The sequence below is a fragment of the Notothenia rossii genome, assembly GCF_949606895.1.
Source record: "Notothenia rossii genome assembly, chromosome: 8".
NCBI classification, from domain to species: domain Eukaryota; kingdom Metazoa; phylum Chordata; class Actinopteri; order Perciformes; family Nototheniidae; genus Notothenia; species Notothenia rossii.
In genome coordinates this window covers 25,066,935-25,093,473 of record NC_136906.1, presented here as the reverse complement: position 1 = coordinate 25,093,473, position 26,539 = coordinate 25,066,935, and the positions used below count along the sequence as shown (strand labels likewise).

The 26,539-nt window shown below is 39.7% G+C and overlaps 1 protein-coding gene across 1 annotated transcript; it reads right to left on the bottom strand.

Annotated features, from left to right (window-relative positions):
* Window positions 1-4,161: 4,161 nt before the first annotated feature.
* On the bottom strand, window positions 4,162-26,330 carry hs3st2 (heparan sulfate (glucosamine) 3-O-sulfotransferase 2). The gene is made up of 2 exons (XM_079644139.1): window positions 25,527-26,330; window positions 4,162-5,411 (listed from the first exon to the last, which is right to left on the bottom strand). The coding sequence occupies exons 1-2, from the start codon at window positions 26,030-26,032 to the stop codon at window positions 4,793-4,795; spliced, it is 1,125 nt and encodes a 374-aa protein (XP_079500265.1). The 5' UTR covers window positions 26,033-26,330; the 3' UTR covers window positions 4,162-4,792.
* Between the last annotated feature and the right edge of the window lie 209 nt (window positions 26,331-26,539).

The following is a 26,539-nucleotide window of genomic DNA, read 5'->3' as shown; positions in this document are numbered from 1 at the left end:
TGAACCCGTCAGTTGTATTACATGAAGCATGACACAGTGTTCCACATCCTGAGAAAATGCATGCACCGGCAGAGGAAGTAAATCCAATTTTTTTGGGTACATCTTTTAATTTAGAGGAACAGCTTGAAGTATGATACTCGGCGATAGAACATGTTCCATGGAATACCTTGGGGAATAATGACATATTCTAAAGGTGCATTGATGCAGTTAGAGGTTAGCTTAATGAGATTTTCTTTGGAGGGGTTTCTGGCTGCCAAGTTTCAAATCATCTAAAGGGAAGTCGACTCTTCTCATTGTCCATTGGAGAAAAGGAACATCCTCATTATCGTCAATAGCTTTTGGCTCATTGCAGGGGCCAAGGAGATGTATCCATATAACTACTTTTTACTCTCCTCCAAAAGGAAGAAGTCTTCTTAGAGAAAGTGAACATTGCAGCTTGAATTACATCTGGAAATTCAGCTGGCATCAATAGACAAGAAGCAGCAAACTTGGTACATTATGTACAAGAAGCCAATAAATATTGTAAGATATTCTCAGCCTTTTTCAGTGCTGTAGTGGAAATATTTTTATGCCGCAATTTTGAACCGGCTCATAGTTTCTGTGCTTTCTGGGACATTCACAGCAGTTTTTATATTAGATGTCGTCTCCACAATATAGAGATTACCGACACAAACTTGTAAAGTGTATGAAGTTTCAGGGTTGGAGCCTCAGTAGAATCTCAATTGGTTTTCAAGGCAGGAGTTATAAAAGAAAGCTTTAGAGTTCTTGAGAGGAAAACACATATATTAATGCTGCCTCATTATTTCTCGTCATTTAATAGGAGAGAAAATAAGTGTTCCACAAGGTAATGGATTTTATTGTGTGTTGTTTCTGATGAGTGGCAGAGATGTATTTTACCTCAGAGTCTTGCAAAGTTCATGACATTTACAACAGCATCTTTGGTATTTACTTTGAAGGTTAGAATGGTCAGGCAGCTTTTAGTTACCTTGAGCAAACTTTGGTCCTTTCATAATTAGGAGTTAATACATGATGTGTGTCCTTGCCTGTGTAGGATGCATTGAATGCTGCAAGAAAGCATAACAAATAAATGAGCGCAAGCATTTTGGGGAAAATATTTGCAGACCTTTAGCACTTTCCTCTCTGCAACATGTCTTGCAGCCATGAATATTCCCCAAAAGGTTCAACTTATATTCCATATGCAGGACTGATAACACATCAAAGTATTTATTGGGTATCATAAGGTAGCAGCCATGTGGGAGTTTCTTTTTTCATTGCATTGCCATCAAGCCCAGAGCATTCTTTGGGATGAGTTATAATTATCTGAGCTGAGATAAAGTTGAGCTTATTGCTAAAATGCGGAGTCTGCTGATGGCTCACTAAGTAGCAGGCAGCTGCAGAACGCATTGGCAGGTTCATCAAAAATGTGTGGAGAAAATCGCAAAGGACAGTTTAAATACTGCTGATGGCTAATGTAATGTAATGTAGAGGAAGAGAACAGTTGGAATGCAAGGGAATATCTAATATTCTTAATAAGGAAGGTCACATTGTCACATTAGTCTAAGTGAGACCAGATATTGGCTGCTCAATTCACAGCCCTGCAGTGGGGAATTACAAAATGAAAGTAAGACACCTAGAGAAGAAGTCACATTTTTTCATGCCTTAAATAATTGTGTCTCACAGCTGCAAGCGCGCGACAACGGCCCAAAACACTTCCATTAGGAGAAACGCACTGCTGCTCCAGAATCAATCCAAAAATAAAAACACATGCCAAAACACATGCAAATTAGGAAAGATCTTCACCAACTTCACAACACATGTGCTGCATTTAAAAAATATATTTAGCAACTTAAAGAAACATGCGCAGCGCTTACTAAACAGAACGCTGCAAACACAAAATGCTTCAATTTAAAAAATGCAGAAGAAGCAGAAAGAAGCTCAAAACAAGGGGAAACGGGGACACTAAAAAGAGACACACACAGCTGGGATCAGAGTGCTTGTTGACATCCGGGGATTATAATGTTATGTCAGTACATTTGAAATGAATAGGTTAACTACGTTAGCTTGCTCGCTTACAGCAGATCTATAATAATATCGGAAAGATTCATGTGATTATATTTTAAATAAGCAAATAAAACTTATATTTTAGGTACTTTTCCAGTGACAGTCTGCCTACTTTATAATCCCCGGACGTCAACAAGCGCTCCGGTCCCAGCTCTGTGCATCACTTTTTATGCTGCGTTCACACCGGACGCGATGCGAATATTCGCTTCGCTCTAATCGCTTCGTTCTAATCGCTCTTATCGCTCTTATCGCTCTTATCGCATCGCTCTAAACGCTCGAGTTTCACCTCGGCTGTCAGCTGTGTTTACTCGCATCATTCAAACAAGACACGCTGGCTTGGGGGCTTCAACCACAACAAAATGAACATATTTTACCGTGATTTAATTGTAATACACATTTTCAAAATGATGCCGAAGTAACTACATACTGATACCGGTTAGTAAAAACCATGAATTAATGCTTTGACAAGTCTGCAGACAAGACGGCAGGCGAAACACCTTTTAAAATGCGTGTTTTCTGAATGGAGATTGGGTCGATCAGGCTAAGCTAACGTTGTATATGCTCATTCCACACAACTACGGCCTACGGACATAAATAAACCAGCGACTGTATTCGCCATGACACAGACAGTCTGTGGTTTGTTCTTCTTTAACTTCTGTATAGTTTCTGAACAGATATGAGGAGCTGTGAGCTCTGAGTGCTAACAGCTAACGGCTGATGTTTTGGTTTTCTGGTTCAACGTCAGTGACGACAGGCTGAGATCATCACCGCTGATTGGCTACTGTGAGAACGCGTCACACGAATTTGACGCGCGAGTTGAAAAAATTGAACTCGAGCTGTTTAGTTTGGAAATGTTTTGGGTGGTTTTGACGCGTTTGCAGCTGTCGGCCTCCGTAGAATACTGTTACATCATTACAATAGCAGCTTAACTTGGCTGTTTCAGCTAGTGCTGTGCTGAGATTCTTAATTAAAGGTGCTGTTTTGGATACCATAGGAAGCATACAGTTATTACAAATGTTAATAATGTCCAGATTTAGACTATTTAAAAAAAGCGAAGATCTTCAATTTTCTTGCTGCAAACAAATATACTTGTTATAAGGAGAATGCAACTTCTCTGACCAATTAGGCTTGTTAATTGATTGTTGCACTTAAAAACAACATGCCAGCCCTTGCAGTTTCAGCAGGGTTGGAAGGTCAGCTCAAAGTTAAACCTAAAGCTGTTTTCACACGGGAAGTATAACCTGGAGACTTCATTTAAAATAATTGCAGAGGTCGTCAGTGTTCTTAAGCCTGTGCTAATCAGACATCTGTAGTCTGTAGAAAAAGAACTCCACTGTGCATTCGCTGCCAAACATCACGTCAAAAAGATCCAGCATACATTCACAAATAATTATTTAGTATTTATTCAATGTATTTCTATACATTTTGCACTGACTGGAGCACTTTTCCTCCCCTTTTCAGAGGAGAATTGTTGAGGTCTTGTGTAAATTATTAATGACAACTGTGATTGGTTTCGGGGTGCAAATTCAGGAGGTTAATCTAGCTGCCAAGCATGGAGATACATTTAGAAAGAGCACGATCAAATCCATCAAAAGAGGAAATCCTGGAAGTTAATGAGATCAGTGGCACGCATATCAGCAGCTGGTAAAGAACATTTTATCTTTCAAGAGGCTCAGTAAAAACGTCTCTACTGATATGTTCTAAAAAATGTGGTCAGGAGACGGAGTGGATGTCACAACACATAAAGTGTGTTTGTAATACAGTCCTGTGTTAACTCGGCTTCACAGCTTTGATATAGATCACTTTTGTATTTGATCAAGTTAGGAAATAATCAGCTTTGATTTGTGTGTAACAAAACCATCTAAATGTGTGTGCTGCACTTGTTATCTTAGATCTGATCACCACATACACTATTGTTACATGGTCTACACAATCAGAAGAAAACGCTACTACTAACTTCTATCCATGTGTAAGCAAGAAAATATCTCAAATAGTACTTGATTTTAGACTTCTGCATTTTATTTCGATGATCACAACAAAAATACTGACACAGAAAGAGCTGAAGTTTAATAAACCTTTATCGTCGTTATAGCATATGTTTTAATATTTAAGACGTTTTTTTTTACAGTACATTTATTCAGTAAATGTGTCATTGTTGCCTATGAACTTTTGTCAACAATACAGAGATAAACTTCACTGCAGAATAATTGACAGGCAGATTTGAATAATCATTTGACATTTGGCTGCAAATTCCTGTTAGGAAGTCAATTTAACATTAAAGCCGATGGTTCATTTTGATCAGAATGGATATTTAAGCAATGTCCTTGTGAAAGAAGAAAGAAACATATTTTTTGTATATAGATATTTATATTCTTTATGAAATAGCACTTGTTATCATAATGACCCAACCTAACACTCTTATGCTTGATATATTCTTCTATGTTGATTTTGTCAATGAATACATTATCTCAATAAACCCTTCATTTAACATTTGTATGAAGATACCCTCATTTATATTTATTTTCAGAGGCCATTAAAAAAAAAGCATTGTTTCTGAATGGCACCCTCAACCCCACAGCCTTGTTTCTGTATGGCACCCTCAACCCCACAGCCTTGTTTCTGTATGGCACCCTCAACCCCACAGCCTTGTTTCTGTATGGCACCCTCAATCCCACAGCCTTGTTTCTGTATGGCACCCTCAATCCCACAGCCTTGTTTCTGTATGGAACCCTCAATCCCACTTGAAGTCTTGCCCCACGGTTTCAAAGAATTTGATATTAAATGGCCTATAAAACTCCTGCAGCTGCTCTATGACCTCCCGTTCGATCTGTACATGAGTCCTGCCCTTGGATTTTCCCAGGCAGCGCGGCTGGCTGCTGCTCTCCGGCTTCTTCAGACAGGGAAAGCCTTTGGTTCGGTTAAAGTAAAAGTGCTTGTCTGTGATTATTCGTTTCAGCCCTAAGAAGTCCTGAACGCGGCCCATTTCCCCCGCCGGATCCGTGATCAGCCGCTCCCCGCTCACAAAGTGCATCTGCGACAGGCGAAAGTACTGCAGCCAGTTCTCCAGGTGCAGGATGTACATCCCAATCCGAATGGCGTTCCAGGAAGAGTCGACGAGACCCTCACTTTTGTTCTTAAAGGCCAGCTCCTCAAACGTAGGGATGTCGGGCTTCTTGGAAAGAGTCTGTGTGTAGTCGGAGATGGCTCTTGTGACTGGGTTACGCACCACAACAATCAGCTTTGTCTCGTGGGACATGCTGCAGATGCGTCTCGGAGCCTCTCTGGTGACAAAGTAGCTGGGTGTCTTCTCTAATGTGATCTGGCTGTCTAGCGTTCGTGGCATTAATCCCCTTGGGAGAGAAGAAAAGAATAAAACACACATGGATGAGTCAGCAGGAGATGTTATTTCCTATCCAGGAGCATTTCAACATTACTTTTCTGCTGGAGGGATGACAGTTGATAAAGACAAGTATAAGTCATTCATCCCTATGTATATTGCAAATACTAAGTTAAAAACATCCATAGTATTATCATGTGGGGAAAAATACTGAAAACAAGATATGTATGTCTCTCATGTTTAGAAGGCAAACTATAGATCTGGTTCAAAGATATTAAGATAACTTACACAATGAATTGTATAATTACTTGTATACTGTATTACTGCATCAAAACAATGAACATTTATTTGTAAAAGTCCTGGATTCAAATGTCACTAAAGCAAAATTATAAGCAAAAAAATGTTCAGACAAATGTACAAACTATTAAAATGTATTGTGGAAGTAATGGTTACTAGTTATACAATCTGCAGTTTGATGAATAAGGTGGAGAACATTGTTACTTTGTATTTTCATTTGCAAAGTAACTGTTAAAGTTACCTATACGGTGGCCTACTGTAGGAGAATGGGAAAATGCACTGAACATTGGTTGTCAGGTTGGTGAAGATGTTTCTTAATTTGCATGTCTTTTGGCACATTCGTGTTTTACATTTGCATAGTTTTTGAAATTGCAGCATGTTTCTCCTGATGGGAGTGTTTTGGGTCGAAACACATGTGCACCTGTAGGCCACCGTAAATTATCGCCAATGAATTGCAGTGGAGTCGGTAGAAGTATAAAACAACGGGACAGGAAAATGCTTGGGTAAAGTACCTCAGAACTGTGCTCAAGTACTTTAACAAATGTCCCAAGTTACCCTCTGCAACTGGACAGACAATATACTCTTTGTAACAAGTAATAGAAAATCTGTAGAAAGTGTAGTATTACAAACAGTCTTATAATAAATCATAGACTTTTTATCGCAAACTGTAGAGCTAACTTCCAGCGTACACAGAATTTCAAATAACTGTATCCCAAATAAAAACAATTTAAATTATTTGTTGGGCATTCATTGGCTACAAGACAGCTTGCACAACAAAAGCATGCATCCTAATTATCATCATCCTGCTGCCAAGATAATGGCTGTGCAAACTACCCGCCAATGTTTCTTCTTGTCATGTGAGTTTTCCTTCCCCAGTCTAATATGTCATTCTGCTTTGTCACTGCGGTTCAATAACATTTGAGTAATGAGCATCTGATGTTGGCTGTTCAGAGAGTAAATGCCTTGGCCTTAAATCCTCCATGCTTTGCTCCCTGTATTAGTGCAAGCAGAAAAAGAACTGTGCTGTAGCATCAGCACAATAAGCCTGCAGTGAGGTGACAATAATTACAAAATAGTATGATGAAACTCTTTATTAAACTGAGATATAGTACCAGAATTCCTCTATTTTACAGCAACTGGTTTCTGGATTTCAGCTACCACATCGTCCTGATGATTAAATACCACACTTTCTTTAACATTTCTGGTGGAAGGCTTTGATTAAAACATAACCTTTCTCAAAGCTTTCTCTCGGAAGGTAAGGGTAGCAATAGGTTACCTCGAAAGTCTTGGAAATATTGATCCATTTAGTTTTATTTATGAATCTTGAGTTGTTGGCCCGGGTGCCTCTGGGCCGCCTGGCAACTATTAATCTTTTATGAGAACAGCACCTTTTCAAGCAAACAGCTTTAGTTACACACTCAAAAATACAGGCGTTTTCCAGGAGCTGCAGAACATTGTGTTATGGAAGCTGACTTTATTATAAGGATTGTCAATCCCATGCATTTTCATCATCTTCGGAGATAAAGATTGTATAAGAGAGGACATGAAAAAACTGGGCTGACAATGTGAACACAGACGGTGACAGTAGATGGTTTGCTTAAAATAGTCTGAATACAGATGCCTGCTGATTAATTTTACACCCTAACATGATTAAACTGGAAGATTTCACACTGAAATGTTTCCCTGACACCAGTTGTTTTTGATCCGATGCAGATTCAAAACTTAGTAAGCCTGCCTGTCAAAGGAAGTTGCATCATGTGCTATACAGTGATTTATTAACAGCTGTGAGTCTAAGCGCCGTGTAAATGACATGTTACGCTGAAATTACGCATTGACGGCAGAGATACAGACACGATGAAAATAAGAGTGTTGGAAAAAGTTTGGAAGACACCGGGACCACTGGGATCAATTATCATCAACATGTAAAGAAGGATTCATTTGACTTTAAATTGTTAGGACAGACTGGAAAGTAATTACACAAGTCATTACAGTATTTCACATCTAAGTTCCTGTTTCCATTGGATATTAAAACATTTTGATCTTGGTATCTTATAAGAACACGTTTTACCAATGCATATTAGAAGAGGAGCAGCTGTCAAATGGTGCATACATTTCGATCCTTTTTTACAATCAGAATATGTTCCAATCTTTTCAATAACATTTGGAAACTCTAAAATAGCCATATTATGTAATGGTTTTATCGTGTTTATGAGCTCGGGAAGCTAGCTCAAAGTCAGACGATTCAAACTGAGGGAGTCTGGAATGCTTTGACATGCAGCAATTGAGTAACTTTTAGCATTGGATATAATTCAATTTGAAAAAGCAATGTAGTTCTACTTTATACATCATGGTTCATATATCAGTGCATTGTGTAGTCATATATGCAAGACAAGTGGCAGAGCATGGCATTGAGACGTAAAGGTGTTAACCAAAAATCTATACCCTTCTATATAGTATCTGTATGTATGTCTTGTTAGCAAAGTATTTCTACATCACTAAGTAACACTCACGCTTAATTCTATTGGCTGACGCTTCAACACATTTTACGTGATAGGCCAAGACACCGTTTACACGAGGACGATACAGGTTGTATCCGCATAGTTTCTCTTGCATAGTTAGTTAGTAGTTAGTTTCGTCTTCCCTTTCGTTTACACGAGGCCGTAACAAAACGATAGAAACGGACCCCGCAAACGATAACGGGTCCCAAGGTGGATAGATCTGTAAACGGAACGCTCTGGGGGGTCAAACGGCTCCGTGTGTGCACCTCTATACGATCATTTTCTGATAACGATGAAATAGCCCCGCCTCTCCCCACGTCTCCTGCTCAAAAATCAGCCGCTGGGCTGTCAGAAGAGGGGGAGGAAAAGTGAGGCTCCGTTTATTATTCTTATATTATTATATAGAGTCATTATCAATTTGTTTTAAAGCTCAATGAATAACAAAGAAGACCTTTGACTGGCACTTTTCTAATTTTGTCTGGAAGATTTAAACTTTAACGGACATGTTGACCGGCAAATTCTTCTTCTTTTTTTTTACGGAAACTCTGCCGCACGGTTCCCTCGTCCCTTGGAAGAGGCGGAGAGGTGGGTGTTTTTCATCTGCTGGTGAACTAACGGAGAGATTTACAGCAGGAGCACACGCCATCCCCCGCGGAGAATAAACAGAACAGCAACCATGGCAACCATGCCTTCGCTGCTTTTGGTGTATTTTGTGGCGGCAGTAGCGCCACTTACATATGTAAGGCATAGGCCTATGTACTACAGCATTTCCAGCGGTCTCGTGTGAACGGACACGTTAAATGAATCGAATGCGTGTGAACGGAATACTTTTTTGAAAACGCATACGGTGCGTAAACGCAAACGTTCCAGTGTAAATGGGGTCTAAGAGGCGGGACATCTCTAAACGTTTCACCAATCACAACAGAGCCGGCGAGCTAACAATTCAGAGTCTCTGGTTTCAGACAGAGGGTGAAAAGAGGCACTAGAGCACAGGCAGTATGAGAAAAATAAAAACCTTTTTGAACATTAAATTGTGTCACAGTAGAGACACAAAATACAAATATGTACCTGAACATTTGCGTACAAGGGCCCCTTTAAGTATCTTCTTATAAGAGAAGTTGCATTAAAACATTTATTTTTCCAAATATGTGATGACTGAATTTTAACTTCATAATTTGATAACACAGTTTTAAATAAACACAGAAATATAATGAGTGTGTTCTTCTGCTGTGCTAGATCTAATTCAGATCTCGCCATGTAGCTCATTTAACTGACACCTACAGCTTTTTATCCGAGCTCAGTTGTCGGTTGTCCATTTAAAAAGATTGTATATAACTAGCTTTGACTGCAGCCGAGAAGAACAAAGTACAATCCAATGATCAAAGCATGTTGGTCTTTATTTATTTGATTGAAATCAGGGCTATTTGTACAGTAAAGGATGCTTTCATGTCAGTGGGAGCAACATTGATCAATAACTACCAAGTCACCTGCCTTGAAAGGATGTCAATAAGGAGCAGTGGGGGGCACCTGTCTGCAAACATTTATTTGAACTAGAAATATGTAGTTGGGGATCATTTAAATGATCTGGTTGTCTCCAAATGATCCTGTTTCAGTTTTGCTACAACTTAATTAAATGATGGTATATTAACCTTTACTGTACTGCGGTCGCTTTACCGCACCGTTGTGACGAAAAGGGAGCTGAGCCAGAAGGCAAAGCTCTCTGTCTACCGGGCCATTTTTGTTCCTACCCACACCTATGGTCATGAAGGATGGGTCATGACCGAAAGAACGAGATCGCGGGTACAAGCGGCCGAGATGGGTTTTCTCTCCAGGGTGGCTGGTGTCTCCCTTAGGGATAAGGTGAGAAGTTCGGTCATCCGGGAGGGACTCGAGTTGAACCGCTCCTCCTTCGCGTCGAAAGGAGCCAGTTGAGGTGGTTCAGGCACCTAGTTCGGATGCCACCTGGGCGCCTCCCTAGGGAGGTGTTCCAGGCACGTCCAGCTGGGAAGAGACCAAGGGGTAGACCTAGGACCAGGTTGAGGGATTATATCTCTTCGCTGGCCTGGGAGCGCCTTGGGATCCCCCAGTCAGAGCTGGTTGATTTGGCCAGGGAAAAGAAAGTTTGGGGCTCTCTGCTGGAACTGCTACCCCCGCGACCCGACCACGGATAAGTGGGAGAAGATGGATGGATGGATGGATATTAACCTTTATTGACCAGTTGTGATATGCAAGTGACTAAAAGACATTTATTATTTTTTAAATCATTTTCAAACACACCTGGCAGCGGCACTCTATCTGTTCCTTACTGATATAGCAGGAATCCACCCAGAAGGGAAACATGGGATCCCTGAGGCAGGAGTCTGAACCAACCAGGAGGTTTTTTATTTCAAACATGCCCCCAAGAAACTATCTGCACTGCACACAGCATCTGAAAGTAAAAGATAAAATTGAGGATCTTTATGGCAGTGGGTCCTTTCACTAAAAGCTGTTCTGTCCTTGTTTGGTCATGATTATTTGCAGTTAGAAAATCGACATGATTGTAATACCAATGGGACTGCTCCGAGGGCAATCACTGATGTGTCTGACTCTCATCCTGCATGTATCAGTTGCAAAAACTTTAAAATACACTTACATATAAACACTTTGGCTTTGGGACACACACATGCACAGACACAGACACAGAAACACACACACACAGACACACACACACACACACACACACACACACACACACACACACACACACAGACACACACACACACACACACACACACACACACACACACACACACAGCTTGATTAACTGACATTTGAGTGAAGTGCTCTGATTGATTACCAGCTTCACACTCAAGAGTCTACGCGAAATTCTTCGTGGTAATTTAGAGGTTTTCTTTTTCAATTCTTGGTGAAACTTTAAGTCAGGATGCATTACGGGCTTGGCTGTGACATTTTAATCACTCAGAGAAAATGAACTCAGGTGTGAAAGATCTGCTCGATACTGTAAATGAGAGCTGTTCCTGGTTGAAGGCTAATTTGTTCTGGATGCTTCAGCATTGCGTTTCATGCTTTAAATGCATAATTCGTGTTGGTCCTTTCTGTATAAATGTAATCCTTTTTTATCTTTTCTTGATTCAGTCTTACTTTTGCAAGCATTATTTGAACTGCTATACCATTGTATGCATGTTAACAGTTTGTTACTGTGGACCTACACTGAACAAAAATATAAATGCAACACTTTTGTTTTTGCTCCCATTTTTCATGAGATGAACTCAAAGATCTAAAACATTTTCTATATACACAAAATAACCATTTCTCTCAAATATTGTTCACAAATCTGAAAAAATCTGTGATAGTGAACACTTCTCCTTTGCCGAGATAATCCATCCCACCTCACAGGTGTGGCATATCAAGATGCTGATTAGACAGCATGATTATTGCACAGGTGTGCCTTAGGCTGGCCACAATAAAAAGCCACTCTGAAACGTGCAGTTTTGCTTTATTGGGGGGGTCTGGGGGAGTCCAAAAACCCTAGGGTTAAACCCTGACCCTAACCCTAACATGTCACCCATTGAGCATGTTTGGGATGCTCTGGATCGGCGTATACGACAGGTTGTTCCAGTTCCTGCCAATATCCAGCAACTTTGCACAGCCATTGAAGAGGAGTGGACCAACATTCCACAGGCCACAATCAACAACCTGATCAACTCTATGCAAAGAAACACCTTTTTGTATCCAGGCAAAGACAATTTAAAAGCAAGGAGCTAGTCCATCTGTTGTAACATCACAGGAAGTCTATGCAGATAGGTGTAAAGCAGCCACTAATTGGTATATGCATTGTGTTCCTTTTATTGTCAAGCTTTCTGATCTGGATTTGATTTCACAGCAGGGAGACTTTACAGTCTATTACAATGTGTGTATAAAGGAGTATTGCTCTTAATGAAAACAGAATAAAGCAAACACAAACATTAAACAGACTTATTACATCCATCTATTAACAATTACATTTGGGTTGGGAAGAAATCTATTATTTTACATTTACAGTTAAATGTAAATAAAAGTAAGCTAATCTAGTAACAACATACAAGTAAATGTAACCTTTTGGATGACCTCAATATCAAATGCAATGCAACTAAAAAATACATTTCAATAAGATATTGTTTTACTTTAGTGTATTATGTAAGACAACTGAACAATGTAAACCTGTCTTTCATTAAGCATATTCAGGCAGTAGATATTCTACAGTTTAAAAAAGCAAGCATCAAATCCGAGCAAACTGAAAGTGCTCTTTTTTTGTTTAATGCATACATAGATGCATACATGCACATAGATTGATACTTATTTAATTAATACCTAGTATAATCCTACATAACAGTTCAGCTTACAAATAAGGAATAAAATCTGCTTATTTTGCAAGAAACACACTCTTTATTAACATTGTAATACTGCAAGTAATCCACTGCTTTGAAAAAATGTATATGTAATCTAAAAAAATATAAATGTAACGGAATACAGTTACCTTTTTTGTATCCTATGCAATGGAACATTTCATATTAGCTTAAACACCAAATGCAGACAGAAAAATAAAGAACCAAGTAAATAGAAATGGAGCATCCTTCAGCAGCTCTTACCTACAGGTAGTTAGGGGCAACAGTGGAAAGCATTGCAGTCATTGCCACTCATTAATGAGCTGTGCTGTGCTGAAAGCTATAGTCTGCATATCGTAGTGACCCTCAAAGAGCCTGTGGGCTATCTCACTGAACAATTTATCTGTGTTCTCACAGTGAAGGCAAGAGGTCTGGAGTTCACATTTACTCCCCTCTGGACGCTGCTACATCATTATGGAGGAATAAGACACAAACATAGATGTCTGTATTTCAATTACCAAGGACTCACCATTAAACCCAGATACAACAATCTCATGCAGTACACAGTTCCTCTGGGAGAACACTTACTACAGTTTTCCTACCTAAAGCGATTCATCCACAATTGGTTTATTCGTGATTACTACCAGAAATTATGCTTTCACTTTTGTCGGTTGATATCTGTAATTTGCTCTATTACGCTCAGGCTGTACCGTAAAGGCGTAGTCATTCGTTTGTGTTGTACATAGTGAAAATATTAGTATTTTGCATGTGGTGAACCATTCAAGATGAAAACTTGAAACCCAGGGTCTGCCCTACCACTTCACAGAAATGTAGAGAAAATCTCATCAAAGCACAGGATATACAGTCCTTAGGCACATTTGAGTTTGAAACCACCCGCCTGGCACGTATCATCTTTTTTTGGATGAGTTTAAACAAGTTCATCATTGTGCAATATCTAGTGCATCCCGTTTTGTAGCTACAGTAAAAGCACTATACGTATCAGAGTCGCTTGGTGAACGCACAAATCATTTACTAGCTATGCAGCTGATTGCACGTCTGGTAAAGACTGCTATGAAAATGAGGGGAGTTAAAAAACATCGATCTCTGCAAAACATCTATGAGCAGTAGCGGCCGCTTGCATCACAGTAAATTCCAATTAATAAAAGCACACAGAAGCTGTATTCGTTTTTGGGGAGTTTGATTTAATTGAAATGAACACAAATACAAAATTAAAACCTATAATTGCACACTAAAAACATTATTTCAAAAAAAGAACTATTTCACATAAACCTCAGTTTTTTACTGGGGCTGGGGCGGTTCAACTTACCTCATTTGGGGGGGGGGTGCGCCAAAGTTTATGGGCGCAGTACGCAATATAGGCCCCCGATGGGTTGATGCGCCTTTAGCATTCTCCTATACTGCCTATGCCAAGGGCCGGCCCTGTTGGGGCCGTTGTAACGCGCTTGCTCCTATCGGCCACTGTAGATAATAATAGACTGGTGAACAGACCATAGCTGCCAGAGCAAACAGCAACAAAAGATCTAAACTTCTTTCCAATATAACACTTGAATAAAAACGATTACCACAGAGAACAATCAAATCCTCCCTGACTCACAAACCAAACAGATATAGAATGATAAAAGCTCTTTAATACAGAGCTGTTGTATAACTGAAGACTGTAAAGTATGAATAAAAAATGCTGCAAATTGCTACTTTATCTACAGGATGTGTATGAATTGTTTCTTAGTGTGAAGACGGTGGACTGTTCGGCTCCAGACAAGTGTGTATTGTTGAAGCACTTAAACCTCCAAAGAGCACCAGAGCTTCATCAGGGATGCAGACCATCAGAACGAGTAAAGGTCAGCTTTGAATCATCTCCTTGTGAACGATCAATGAACTCAGAATGTATTACTGTCATTTCACTGTGGTGTGAACTTAAAACAGAATGTTGCATATCGTCAGTTCAGGGCAAGTTCTCAGTAAATGTTTGCAGAGCAAATACAAAATTGTGATGCACCAAGGCTGCACATGCAAAACACAAGTGCCTTACTTATACATTTTTATATTCAATTGTGGGTTCAAAATGTGAAAAAATCTATTTTAGACAGTTGAATGAGTTTGAGGAATTACGTAAGCAAAACTTTGATCTGATTGTGATTTAACTTAGAAACCATTAATCACAATGTGAAGTGTTTCTGCAGAGCTTTAGAGAATAGCTTTCCCTCCTCCCCGTCAACAAATGTTTGTCATTACCACGATGAATAATGAACCTTGCACTTGAATAATATGCAAGCTAACAGGCTGACCATGGAGGGACCCAAATGAAACCGTCCATTACATATGCTGTGCTGTGTTTGTTTGGGCCTCTGGATTTATTTAACTACAAATTAAAAGAAAAAGTCTCCTGGGCTTTAACCCCCCCTCATCCTCATCTTCACCAGACGTGCAATCTTTATTAGTGTGTTATCACAATAAGCAGCATGTGGAGCAATGGTGGTCATGGTGTTTAAACACAAAAAGCTTGAGTAAAGAAACAAAAATGCAACATTTTCTAGAAGAATTGGTTACGCTTTTTATCAGAGGTATCGTAAGTATTATCCAACCAATCTTTAGACCGAATTAAGCCTGCCAAGTGCTATCAAATGTAACAGTAGGGAACAACAACTAAATCCTGAAAACAAAGAATTCCATGCAAATTTAGAAAAAAAAAGAGCAAGTATTGTCTTGTAAGTAAAACGTATTAAATAAATGTTTGAAATGTCCCGAGAGCCTGTCATAGCAGCTTCAGGATAATTGCTTTTTTAATACGTTTATATGTGTTCAATTAAAGTTTTTGAGTATTTGGGTCTTGTGGTGTCACAGTTGCCGCAATAAAAACCTTATAATAAAAAACCCCATGATTTCCTGTTTTAATTTTTAGTGATGAATTGAAGGTTTCAAAAATCTGTCTGCAAACATTATGACTCCGGGAAATAGCATTTAATTTTCATACAAACCATTTGTCCGGAAATGTCCTGAAAAGGCAATGCCACACACACACACACGCACGCACGCACGCACGCACGCACGCACGCACGCACGCACGCACGCACGCACGCACGCACGCACGCACGCACGCACGCACGCACACACACACACACACACACACACACACACACACACACACACACACACACACACACTTGCCTCCCTGCTTTCAAAAGCCATTAACAGCCTGTATTACTCAGGTAGACTGTGCAGAGAAAATGCTCCTATGCTGTGTGATTCTCATAATGTCTGTGCCACTGCACTTTCTAAAAATGGCATCTTCCTCTTTTCGTGATAAGGCATAGATCCGGTCTCCACTGGAGAGGCTGCTCCATTATTAAAGTATCACTCACTTAGATTACAGCTGTGATGACATCTGATCATTAATCACCAGCAAACGGAGGCTTGCCGCCCTGAAAGTCTATTAAGAGTTAACAAAGAGCGGACCAGACGAATTTGACAATCCTGAAGGCCAATTCAGCTATGAGAAACAGAGGTGAATAACAATTCACCACTCTGGGAATCAAGCACCTATATTTTTCTAATTAAATAGAAGACAAACTGGTTGGAAATATCAGACGGAACGAGCCAGATGTCTTGCAGTGGAGAATTCTTGGCCTTAGCCACATAAAAGAATCAAAACATATTCATAGTGGGACAATACAGTCCCGCAATACTGGAAAATAAATCGCATAATTTCTTTGACCTTAAACCAAAACCTATTTAATCGCTGTCATTTCCACACCAGGCTGTTGTTTTCCTCTAAATAACATTTATTCATGGTTTGGTCTGCAGAGGGAAATGACTGACACTTGCTCTCTCCTTGAACAATAACACGCTGAATCGAGCGGAGCCACGAGCTGTCACATTAACATGTTGCAAAGGTATTCACGGACACTGAAATGAAGATGAGAAAACCTTTGAATTCCTACACTTCCCATTATGAGAGTTAGTATTACTGCTCTTTTTGCTTAGTTTGTAGATATTGGATGCATTTACAGCTGCTAATATCCTGATTTAAAATAATTGAACAAGGCAGCTAATACTATTTTTAATGATTGTATAATGGACATTTAACGCCCTTCATGATATAAACAATGTGACATTGTGAATGTTTTAGGGGCTCATTTTCCGGTTCATATTTGTATTTACAATAGTGTCTCTACTGGGACATGTCTCCATGCTTTAATGTTCAAAAAGCTCTTTATTTTTCTCATACTGCCTGTGCTGCAGCACCTCTTTTCACCCTCTGTCTGAAACCAGAGCTCAGTCTGTTAGCTGGCCAGCTCTGTTGTGATTGGTCAACCGCTTAAAGATGTCCTGCCACTTAACCTGTCAAGTACAATGTGTTGGAGCGCTAACCAATAGAAGCACAAGTGTTACGTAGTGATGTCACTATGCCACCTCCCTGTGAACAAAAGCCTATATAACACATGACAGGAAAGAGAAATCCCAATACAAAACACCACAGGGCCCCTTTAGTCAGCTCCATGTATCACCTGTTTCTGCAGGTTCACAGCAGCATCTTAGCTGACATAAATGGCAATTCAACTGACAACATTTCTTAAATTGTGTCAACACTGGAGCCTTTATAAGTTCTTTATAGGTTTGCACTGTAGCCTTAGCAATGGCAAGGATATTTATAAGGGAGAGCGGACAATCCGCACACCTTCAGTAGTTGTTCTCCTGGGAGAGAGGGTGGGAAAGTACAAAAGGAGACAGAGTAGGGGAGACACAGAAGGAATAGCTCAGGCAGGATTTTATCCCTGATCACTGGGGACGCTCGGTTCGCCAGGAGGGGAACGTTAACAAGCTCTGAGGATGAGCTTAACTGCTGGATATTTCCAGAATCCCAAAGTCTCCACAATGCTAAAGTTAGTTTGATAGTATTGTTTGTTGCGGGGACTACTGAAATAGAAAAAAACGTTTGCTGCAAAGGAGTTAAAGTGAGCAAGGTGAGGATGAATGTACAAAGCCAACTCTAACTTCCACTGTGGATTGCATCCTGAGTCCTGTGTCATGGTTCAGGCTACCTATAAAGCGTTGGTAGTGTTGTTTCAGAAATATATCACGTTACAAATACCTAGTGAGCACATCAAGTTTGAAAAAGCAAAATAAAATCTAAGCTAAAAGGATATGCTCCGTTTTAATATAATACATATAGTCAAGCTCACACACACAACATATGTTGACCTACTGAATTAAAAAAAGAACAAATCCAACAAAGGAAGTGGAAACTATGAAGCAGATTCAGACAGATTTACCATAAGCCTGCAGAACAGTATAACTCATTAAGCAGAAATCTGATCCTTTTACAAAAATCTCAATATGCTCTTTTTAGTTGTTTAGTACCATTGTAATGTTGCTATTAATCCCCAATTGTTTGAAACACTCATCTGATTAGTCTTTTTTTAAGGTAACTGCAATTGAATACAGTTTCCTTTTTTTGTATCCTGATTAAACAATACAGTTATGTGTAATCTGTAACTCTCCAAACCTGGTCATACAGCACACAAAATGTTATCAAGTCAGTCCAGGACATTGTGTACGCCGCTGAGGCTTGTGTCTTAACCCTGGGTTAAGATAATGGGATGTCATTAGTTCATTTACTCATAAACCAAAGTAACGGACAAATGATAATGATTGATGGCACGAAGGAGGGGTTGAGGGATGACCAAAGCTATTGCTATTCATCTTGAGGGGAGCATGAATGTGTCCAACAATATTACGGCAATACATGAGGAAAAGTCAGGTCATCGCTTAGGTTGTCATGATACATCCTCTGGGCACCATGAATGTGAATTTCAGGCCATCCATACAATAGTTGGGAGATATTTTAGTTTCTAACAGGTGGACCGGCCTATTTTATTACACAGTATATCAAAATGCCAGACTCAAATTTGCAGGATTGGCTCAATTGCTTTACCCTGGGATTGTTTCATAATGTACGCATGCATGTTCACATTCTACTCTGAATTATTTTATTAAAATGAATAAAAGCACTGGGTCTCTACGCTTCAGACTCCATCGGGGAAACATCTCAGAAAGAGTTGTTTTTTAATTAATGTTAACAACTACATGTCTCTGAGCTGCACTGGAATGAAGACGACTCGTTAATAATGCAAAGTTACGCCTCACAATCCCTCGCTGTATTATGTGCACTTTTCTGTGTTAAATGAGAACCATCAAACTTTCTGTCCTCATCAACCTTTCAGATGATACTGTTCCGAGCCTCTGCCTCCCCGAGCCAATTAATGTGGACCTGGAGAATATTTGTTGCCGCAGCCTCTCATACAATTTCAACCCTTCTCGGAGAATCTACTGGAAATGCTTCTGACTCCTGTGAAATCAATAGAGCCAAGATGCCCTTTTAAGTCTTGATGGTGTATAGCGACGTGTTTTTGTTTGATCTTTCTGATTCTGTGGAGGATGGAAAAAGTGGCGAGGATATTTGTGCCGGTGAAATGTCTGTTATCAGTGGTTGTGTGAATAGCTTCACATAAAATAAACGAGGCCCACGTGTGTGTTCTGTTCAGGGGGCACGGTAATGAACACTGCACCATTTTTCCTGGGAGGCTAAATGATCTGTCACATGCTTAATGTAACAGGACAGACTGTGCCCACTCAAACTGACGAGAGTTAATTTGGTGTCACATGTATGTTTCTGTCTGTTCAGCATATATATAAGTTAAAATAAGAATAATTTAAAAGGAAAAAGGTGTCTTAAAATATGCCAAGAATGGAGTGTTTATATATAGTTAACAACGTTTTGTAAGTGTTATATGAGGATGAGGATGTCCATTTCTTGTAGCAACTTTGATAATAAAGAATATGAGATGGTGAAGCAGTTTGGAAAAAGCTACTTAGTGGGCTTTGCATCAAACATATGGAGCCCAAGGTCAATAATTAACTTCCATGTCCAAATGAATTAATCAAATTAACCGACAATTAATCAATGGCAATTTCAGTTATCAAATAATTACCGCATTCATTCAACAAGAGGCAAGGCTATAATGCTCATTAGGAACACATTAAAATTGTCGAATGATTTGAAAGATTATATTGTCAAGGACAAAAATGAACCTAGCAGTTAAAATCTGTAGAATCAGGATGAAAGGTGCTCATTTCTAGCTTGTTGGTATGCTATGCGAGTATCCATTTCCACATGTGACTGTAAGCTCATGGGATAAAGTGTCTAGAGAAATCATGTTATGAAGTGAAATGTAAAAAGAGGCCTGTCAGTGGCACTAATAGGGAAGTCATGGGATCCATAATGTAATCTGGATCATGTATGTTTGTTTTGTTTCATTTCATTTCAACCATTGTCCAGGCATTTCACTTCAGCCCTGCCATTCACAGAGCCATGCAGCAAATACATGTAGATTCACATGAACTGAGTACACTGTTTTGATATGACATCTTTTTATACAATAGATATCCTTCTTTCTGTGAGTGCATACGTTTATATTTCCAGGTTTCTACTGTATGTTTTCATCTGGAGCTACACTTAATTTCTCATTTATAGGATATGTGTTTTTACCTTTACACAAAGGTGCGATTTCCCTAGGTGTTGAGTTCAGATGTGTCTTTGTACTGTGTGTAAAGGGCCTGCCAAAAGTCAATGGATAAAGAATTGCTTTCCCCCCAAATAATAGTGCGTTCAGTGTTTGAAAGATAACTGATTCATTTATATAAAACTGTCTGTAAATTACGGGCCACTGATAGACAGATGGAAATGACAACTGATAAATGAGTAACACAAAGTGAATGTGAAAGGTATACATTCATTGCATGACGTGCTATAAATGTGAAAGTAAATCAAAATGTAAAGATACTTTGTGACGGAAAATCACTGGGAGCCGGTCAAATGACATGTCACTCTTCAAGGTAAAAATCAGCTGACTCTGCCTGAATTAAACTAGCCTTTGAGTTCATGATATTCTTAAAGCAACTGTCAGCTTGTGCAATACTCCTTCTTAGTAATTGTTGCATCATATTAGCATGAGATATTGAATTACCTCACTAGAGAAAACATAGGAAAAATTAGATCTCTGGTGAGGTGAACTGTTGCTATTGCATCATTCAGGCTGCATTAAGATGGTCGATTAATGTAGAGGAAGGTTGCTGGTGCAGTGAAAAGACTAATGGTGAGGGCAGGCGGATATCTGCTGTGTTGGTGTCTGATCCGATCTGTTGGAGGGATAGAAAAATGCAACACCGTTTTTTCTGGTCTGCTGTGTTCGGATGCTTGGTTAAAATATGTAAAACACAAGACTTTACACTGTCTCCTTTGGACATCATGTGTACCTGTGTTAATCAACACTTCCTTCACCAACAAACAAGCATCCTCTTCATATGTCGAGGTGTTTGCTGAGGTTTTCAATTAGTTTTCCAGCTCATTCTGTTAAGTGTTACAGGGAGCAACACGGTTAATTAGCTAATTCTTCCAAATTAATTGAATTTTTATATTACACACAAGAATAAATAATAACTGTCCATACAGTTGACCCTGAGGAAGTTGAACTTTAGTGTTCGAAAAGCTCTTTCCCGGGAATACAAATACAACTGCGTAAAATATATTACCAAGTAAAATGCATGGAAAACTAAGTGAATTGAGAAGGAGATCTTAATGAACATTACAATTATTGATGACGTTTTGTTGTGTCTTAAATAGATGCATCTGTGTGGTGTTATAGCTTTTGTTTATTAGTTGGAAGATGACAATTACTGATTCCTTTTCAGGACTAGAGCAGTACACTTCTTTCATAATGTCATCACTGCAGTTATATTTAATTTTCTCTTCTCATTCTTTTGTATTTTTCTATGTGTATGTTACAAATTGGAAATAATGAACAAATACAACATTACTTTTTATTTGCCTTCACTAAAGACATTCATAAACGACTTGTAATCACAATTGGTCAACTAACACATTCTGTGATTTAATTATAAGATCTGTAAAACAGAGTTTCTCCATAAAGCGTTTTGCAAAAGCATCCTTTTTAAAGCTTGTGTTAACCAGAGATGTTTTTGTTTTTTTTACTGAAAATGAATCATTCAGCATGAAGAAAGCCCTTTAATTGACTAAGCTACTAAATAAATCTTAGTGGACTTAAGAACAAGACAACCTGACTGCTAAAAACAACTAGAATCAAACTGGTGTGTTCATTTTAGTTTCTGATAGAGTGTCTGTGTTCGTTCACAACATTGTTGGGTCACAACGCTAATTGGTTAAGAGACACCTTTAGTTCTCCTTAATTACAGAATCTGGGGGTGTAGCATTGCCTCTTGTAATATAAAAAATATAACGTATGTTTACAAAACAGCACCAACCGTTTTGTTATCTAAGTACATTTCCAGACATAATGCAACAAAGTACCATCAAGCATTTTCGAGGACATTTGCAGACTCAAGTGCCACTTCATTTTCCCACAGCGTACTTGATCATCACAGTTTTTGTGAAAAGAAGAATTTAACTCTGCTTACATTTCAGTTCAAGAAAGGACAAATACATCTTGTCAGTAGATTATAATCAGCAGAGCCCATCTAAGAATGCTATAGAAGTGGGAGAGCTTGGAAAAGAGAGAGAGGTGATGCTCTGGGCTCGGTGCACCTCGTGAGTTATTTGCCTTTACCCAGAACATTGTCTGCCCTAGTGCAGCCTGTTTGAAGTGGGCTGCTGACCTGGGGGCTGCTGGTGTCAGGTGTGCTGATGGCTGTGTCAGTTTGTGTGAACTGATCCTATATCAGCCTCATGGAGCTGTCTGTTCAGCACCATGGAGCTCCACTCTAAAATCTGCAGCTCTGAGAAAAACATCATACAGACTTAAAAATAACTTGTGATCTTAGTGGTGGCATGCTGCATTGGTTTAGTTTGCATGTTGGTGTGTGTGATAGCCCCAAAAATAGCCTTTATATCAGGGGTGGGGAACCTTTTTCCTCTCAAGGGCAATCTCAATTGTTTTGACATCCTACGAGGGCCGTACAAATGATTGACCTCTGCTTAAAAATACTAAAATCACAGCCCATTCATTTCGCCTTTCTTTCATGCTGTGCAAAGAAAAAGCAACCTCTTAATCCAGATATCTTACTATGACTCGTGCATGCATTCAAGTGCACGGTGTGGCATGACCACCAAAACAGAAAGTATATGGACACAAGATGTGTGCAAATGTATTTAGTTTCCTATCCATATGGACGTGATTTAAGTGGGGGGGGGGGGGGACCTAACCTCCTCTAGGGGGGTCCTCACCTCCTCCAGGGCGGTCTCCCCCGGGAAGATTTTTTTTTTAGTTAAAAGCATCAATCTGGTGCACTTTGAGAGCAACATTAGGAGATCTATGGATAGATCTCTCAACATCAATATGAAACAGAACTGTAAGCAGATTTATTTTTCTTTATGGATATTTTACAAATCTCTCCTTTCAAACTGTATTCTTGTTTATTAATAACAACTTTTATTTACTGTCATATAGTATTTTATAGCTGTTTACTTTATTCTCTTGTTTTTTTTATAACTATAATGATCATATAAATACAGGACTGTCTCAGAAAATTAGAATATTGTGATAAAGTTCTTTATTTTTTGTAATGCAATTAAAAAAACAAAAATGTCATACATTCTGGATTCATTACAAATCAACTGAAATATTGCAAGCCTTTTATTATTTTAATATTGCTGATTATGGCATACAGCTTAAGAAAACTCAAATATCCTATCTCTAAATATTAGAATATCATGAAAAAGTATACTAGTAGGGTGTTCAACGAATCACTTGAATCGTCTAATTAACTCGAAACACCTGCAAGGGTTTCCTGAGCCTTGAAAAACACTCAGCTTGGTTCAGTAAACTAAATCACAAGTATGGGGAAGACTGCTGATCTGACTGCTGTCCAGAGGACCGTCATTGACACACTCCATCAGGAGGGTAAGACAAAAAAAGAAATTTCTCAAAGAGCAAGCTGTTCACAGAGTGCAGTTTCAAAGCACATCCACAAAAAGTCTGTTGGAAGGGGGAAATGTGGCAGGAAACGCTGCACAACTAAGAGAGATGACCGCAGCCTTAACAGCATTGTGAAGAAGAGTCACTTCCAGAATTTGGGGGAGCTTCAAAGACAGTGGACTGAAGCTGGAGTCCAGGTATCAAAAGTCACTGTTCACAGACGTGTCCGGGAAATGGGCTACAATAGCCGTATTCCCATGGTCAAGCCACTTCTGAACTCAAGACAACGGAAGAGGCGTCTGACTTGGGCTAAGGAAAAGAAGCACTGGACAGTTGCACAGGGGTCCAAAGTCCTCTTTTCAGACGAAAGCAAGTTTTGTATTTCATTTGGAAGTCAAGGCGCCAGAGTCTGGAGAAAGGCTGGAGAGGAGCAGAATCCAAGTTGCTTGAAATCCAGTGTGAAGTTCCCACAGTCAGCGATGGTTTGGGGAGCCATGTCAGCTGCTGGTGTTGGTCCACTGTGTTCCATCAAGCCCAGAGTAAATGCAGCTGTGTACCAAGAGATTTTAGAGCACTACATGCTTCCGTCTGCTGAAAAGCTCTATGGAGATGAGGAATTCATTTTCCAGCATGATCTGGCACCTGCCCACAGTGCCAAAACCACCAGTAACTGGTGTACTGATCATGGCATTACTGTCCTCGATTGGCCTGCAAATTCCCCTGACCTGAACCCCATAGAGAATATGTGGGGTATTGTGAAGAAGAAGCTGAAAGACACCAGACCCAACAATGCTAATGAGCTAAAGGCCGCTATTGAAGCATCCTGGGCATCCATAACACCTCAGCAATGCCACAGGCTGATTGCCTCCATGCCACGCCGCATTGATGCAGTAATCCGTGCAAAAGGATTCCCAACCAAGTACTGAGTGCATTAATGGACATTTTCAAATGTTTGATTGTGTTTTGCTGTTATAAATCTTTTTTTTTTACTTGGTCTGAGGAACTATTCTAATTTTTTGAGATAGGATTTTTGAGTTTTCTTAAGCTGTATGCCATAATCAGCAATATTAAAAGAATAAAAGGCTTGCAATATTTCAGTTGATTTGTAATGAATCCAGAATGTATGACATTTTTGTTTTTTTTAATTGCATTACAGAAAATAAAGAACTTTATCACAATATTCTAATTTTCTGAGACAGTCCTGTATGTGCTTTTACCTCACTGGTTGTAGAAAAAGCTTCTTATATTCGTTAGCATAGCTAGCTAACCAGATGCTAATAACAACAAAGTTATTGACTGTATGATCAGTATGACAGATGAACAGATCGCCACTGGGCTTTCAACTAAAGACACAGCCACGAAAAAACTGCGGCATGTGTACGGCTCCTTATGGGTACTGCAATTTTTGGAAGGGCCGAAGCGACGTTCTGATGCTCTCCTTCAGAACTGCACCCCTGTCAGACGAAACATATACCACGTGATGACACGTTAGGCTCGTGTTGTGTTCAAGGACCCTGACCTTGGCCAGGAAAAACAGGCACTCGCTTTTTTAATTTTTTTGCAGTCTAGATTTCTTTAATTTTTTAATTTTTTGCGTGTGTTTATAAATTACCTCGAGGGCCGTACCAAATGGTCTCGCGGGCCGTATACGGCCCGGGGGCCGGAGGTTCCCCACCCCTGCTTTATGAATACAATTACAGCAAAACGTGCCCCTTTAAATTGAATTATAGGCTACTTAAATCCTTTTTAAAACAGCTTTATGACTAACAAGTGCTTTAACTTGCAGAAAGGTGAAAAAAAAACGGATTAAATAAACATTTGGACATAGTATTGTCTGGACCTCACATATCCCATGAGTCCCCCTGCCCAGCAGAGCAGAGGAGTGACTGCACTGAACCGGGTGACTGTCGAAATCAGAGTATTTATGCAAATAATATATCAAGACAAGTGCATCTGTCTCAGAAACATGACAAATAAGTTTGTTCCACGTGTTCCTCACCTGTACCAGTCCAGCCCTCTGTCATAGTTTCTGTCGAAAAAGTGCGGCTCAGTTCCTAGTGCGCGCACATCTGGATGTATCCGGATGAACTCCAGCACCGCCCTGGTACCTCCTTTCTTTACACCGACTATTAACGCATTAGGCAGCTTCTTATTCCCATATTTTTGGACAACACTCATGTTTGTTAACTTCATGTCATCCGAGTGACCAGACGAGGCAGTGGCTTTAATGTCGCGCAGATCGCTGTATCCTCGCGGGGCAGTGGACCCATCCAGAGCGGACCTGACTTCCAGCGAAGCGCAATTGTCTAATTTCCCAAGAAGTTTCTTCCCTCCTGCGTTCTTGCTCGGCGGGCATCTTCTCCCCTCGTAACCCCGGTGTGTCATAACTGTGCTGCGACAAAAAAGAATACTGTAGCATAAATATGTGCAGGATAAAGACACAGTGAATATGAAGGCGAATCTGGCGCTGAATCTGTTCGTAGATGAGAGGAACCTATGTGCCATGTCTCCATGGGTTCAAAGTGCTGCATGATTTTCCATCGGAGTCTTCCTCCTCTCTTGGTGTGCGGTCTGGCAATACTGGTTGCAATACTATAGGTTCTAAAGTCAGGCAGACTGGCATTAGAGGATAGGGGTGGCTTCGCTGATGCATCAACTGCGCATAAATCGCATTATTCCTTTTCAGCTGCTGAAGTGTGCGAGAAACTTGGAGCAGAATACAATTAAAGCAGCTTCCAAGGGAAGAAATGTCTCAGTCCTCCTTTAAACAAGTTTTTCTTAAGTGATCTGAAGTGGATCAAAAACTGAGAACAAACGAACCCGAGGAGAATTTGACGCCCATCTGTATCCTCCTTCTCACTGATGCGTGTCGACTGTGAGATAAAAAGTCCCGTGTCCATAGAACTCACCAGCAGGATTTTTCTGCTCGCTTCCAAATAGGATTTTGATGCTCAGCCTTCATTTTTTCTTTCAAGAAGTTGTGAAGATATGTGCAGGGGCTATACATATTTA